Source organism: Eucyclogobius newberryi, unplaced genomic scaffold, assembly GCF_026437365.1.
Source record: "Eucyclogobius newberryi isolate DKJ021-1_F unplaced genomic scaffold, fEucNew1.0.hap1 SCAF_1, whole genome shotgun sequence".
Lineage (NCBI taxonomy): Eukaryota > Metazoa > Chordata > Actinopteri > Gobiiformes > Gobiidae > Eucyclogobius > Eucyclogobius newberryi.
The window spans coordinates 17,444,823-17,448,383 of record NW_027315723.1 but is presented as its reverse complement, the minus strand read 5'-3'; the positions used below and the strand labels follow the sequence as shown (position 1 = coordinate 17,448,383).

General features: G+C 46.9%; 1 protein-coding gene across 1 annotated transcript; it reads right to left on the bottom strand.

Moving 5' to 3' along the window:
* Positions 1 to 1,568: 1,568 nt before the first annotated feature.
* Positions 1,569 to 3,203, bottom strand: LOC140354683 (thyroxine 5-deiodinase-like). The gene has a single exon (XM_072439868.1). It carries the CDS (start codon positions 3,153 to 3,155, stop codon positions 2,355 to 2,357), a length of 801 nt encoding a protein of 266 aa, XP_072295969.1. The 5' UTR covers positions 3,156 to 3,203; the 3' UTR covers positions 1,569 to 2,354.
* Between the last annotated feature and the right edge of the window lie 358 nt (positions 3,204 to 3,561).

Genomic DNA, 3,561 nt, shown 5'->3' with positions numbered 1-3,561 from the left:
TTGAGACTTTTTAACAAATAAAGGTTGAAATATGGAGACAAAATGCTTCTAGAAAAATAATGTTTAGGAATGAAGTGTAATATTAGGGGAAATCCTAAATGGTTCATACTTTTGTGACGTTTAGAGCCGATAATGCTGTTGTCTTTCCTCGTGTGTTTTAAGCCTCGTCCACACCGCCGCGGCCGAGTCTGTTCAGTCCAGATTACGACTGCGATCATCAAAATATGACTGCGATTATTTTGTTACGATTTGTTGATTAATCCTTGCATTTTTTGTAGCTTTATAGCTTTACACTCTTAAACACATGACAAAAGACAGACATTTAAAACAAAAACAGGAGCATTTTTATATCAAAATGGCAAAAAAGGAATGAAGTATTTCTGATTTTAATACACTTTATTCATCTTCACTGACCTTATTTCTACCTTTTATTTTGTTGAAAATGTGTTAAAATTGCACGTGAACTGGCGGAAGCTGAAGAATCGAACCCTTGACCTCGACAAACACTTTTGAACTTTAGCTTTAATTGATTTCCAGTCGATTTCTGCCATATTTGAATGTTCACGTTCTGTTCGGAATCGACTGTAGGCTGTATCACAAATTCAACATTTATTTGGCAAAAATGGTCGATTCTCATGTTTTTAGGATCTTTTTTGCGCTGCATTTGCACTTTCTCTCTGTGTTCGGGCGGGTTTCCTCAGCTTTAGTTCTTGTTTTATCGTTTTAACTCTTTTTGCGCCCAAAGAAAAGCATCAAATCCATGACACGTGAATGAATTTAAACATTTTCACATTTCAATTCATCGTGTAGCGGTTTAACTCATTTATCTGTTCTTTTTTGTGTTTCCCATTGACAGAATCAGCCAAACGTTTTGTTTTTTTAGCATTTGTTTTTGAGGTTTGTCGATATTTTTTTGGGTCAATGCAAATCGTGTGTCGCTGAGTCGCCTTTTTGTGCCTTCAAATGCAATATTTACCTTTATTAAATATTGTTTTGGATTGGATTTACGCTGAAAAACCATTTGTACATTCGCGTTTCTTCAGACATAACTCTTATTTCCTGCATCCGTCCTTTCGAAAACACCAGATTTTTTTAATTTTTCATCATTTCGCGCCTCAAATTACATCCGCTTTTTAACGATTTCCCTTTTTCTCCAAGAACTCGGACGCTATATTTCTCTGACCACTTTGCGTAGCTACTCGAGTACTATTATTCTGAAGAAACTTGACTCTTATTTTTAACTACTTTACCGCCAAAAACCCACCTGCAATCTCGTCCTCAAATGCACCAGCTTTAAGGAAAATTAAACCACAAATGACATTAAATGGGTCGTAAAAACATAAAACGTCCATAAAATACATAAATCAGGATGCACTTCACAACACACTTTGAATTCAGAAACACATTTTATTGCCGTTAATATGACATAATATCCGAAAAACAACCGAATAGAAACGATAGAGGAATCCCAGTGATGTGTTCTGACATTTATTACAAAAAACATGTGTCATTTTTCCTTCTTTACACAGACTCAAAACGCATCGCAGTCGGAGGTTTATCTCTTCAGCCAAAGCTGGGGCGTCGTGCCGATACGTGAACCGGCTCTCGGTGTCAGAGGAACATCCGTTGCGGTTTTCTGGCATTGGTTTTGCCGTTTAAAAACCGAACTTCAAGAAGACACTTGAGCGGAGATATCGTCACGCTGCCAAAAGGAAAAACCATCTCCACGTGAGGTGAAACGACTTGTGCCAGACCCAGATCTTAATTTTTATCGAGTTTAATGGTTTGACTGGACGTTTTCCCTGTTTCAAATCAAATTATGTGCCATTTTTTTAATATTAAGAGCCATTTTTTTCTCTCTCAACTGAATATCAAACAAAATAACTCAAAATAGCTCAATTCAAGTCATTTCCGCTCACGTGGATGTGATTTCCAGCATATCCACACAGCTTTGTTACGCACACACGCTTTTCAATAGCCAACGGTAGAAAAATATAGTGATCACTACTTAATATAATATCCATAGATCATCTTTCCAATACAAAAAATAACTGCTATGTGAGCGAGCAATTAAGACAAGCACAAAATAAGGAGGCTAAAGTGTAGAGTGTGCACATGTTTCACTTTGGGCCACACACCGGGATATACTGACCACAGAAAGAACGTGATGGTCATAAATGTGCCGTGGACAATGTAGCAGCAGCTTTACAGAGCAGAACATATGGTGCGCGTCAGATGCGTCATAGGTGAACCTGTCCTGATGGTGGCCCCAGCGACAGTAACCATGGAGACGAGGCCCCGGGGTTCGCGTGAGTTGCATAGACATTGAACAGAAAGTGCGGCCGGCTCCGGTTCTACACGTGCAGCACCGCAGGGCGCAGCAGAGAGTTCCTGTACTCCTCTAACCAGCTCCGCAGCTCCGAGATGCGGTACCCCTCGGGGCCCCTGCCGCCCTGGTACACCACCTGCTCGTCCCTCACGATGTAAAGTCTCTCAAAGTAAGCTCCGTACGCGGCGTTGGACGAGTTGTCCATGTTGTCCACCACCACGTTGCTCCCGGGGACCTCGGACAGCATCAGCTGCGCCGCCCGCAGCCGGTCCTCCAGGCACCGGTGCTTGGGGATCTGGTACGGTGCGTCCGTGCTCACCCAGCCGTCGGACGGGTGCGCCTCCTCGATGTAAACCACCAGAAAGTCCGCAATGTCCGCGTACTGGCGCACGATCCTCTGGAAGGCGGCCAGCCGCATCATGAACGGCGGTCAGGAGCAGCTGCCGAAGTTGAGGATGAGCGGTCTTTTGCCCTTCATACAGTCCAGGAGCCGCACCGGCCGCCGCTCCTGCACCAGCACGACCACCGTGTTCGGCGCAGTCCGTCCGAGGTGCGCGGATTTCAGAAAGTCCAGTTTCTGTCCGTACCACACGGCGCGCAGCGACTCCACCGTGAACATCTTGTTTGTGTCCGACACGCACACCGGGGGGTCCTCCGCGCTGTCCTGCTCCTGTCCCATCTTCAGCAGCATTTTCCTCCGGATGCACAAGAAGTCCAGCAGCCACAGCATGACCGCGGCCAGCAGAAAGCGCGGCAGCAGCATCAGGCACAGAGCCGCGTGCTTCAGCGCCCGCGCCACCTGAACCCCGCTGGAGTCATGCATCATCCCGAGGATGCGCCCGGAGCGGCAGGCGGAGCGGCAGGCGGAGCGTCAGGCGGAGCGGCAGGGGGACATGATCGGACACTTGGACACTTGTCTCTTCAGAGTGCGGTGCGGGCAGGCTTTTTATAGCAGGTACAGCCTTTCAGTTGTGGAAAAAAGGGGGGGAAAAATGTGAGAAAAGCACAAACACGCCTCCAGTGCAGCGCCGCACCCTCACGTGGTGAGGATTACCTCCTGTCAACTCTGCCGCGGCCACGGACCCGGGCCAGCGGAGGAGGAACTGACCCTGCGGCGTCACAGCGCCACGAGCGCGGCCACTGCTCACACGGACACAGGAAAGACATGACGCGCGTGTCATCGCACTCTTTTATACTGCAGGAGCCTGTAGTGACGCCAGGGGGCGCTGCAA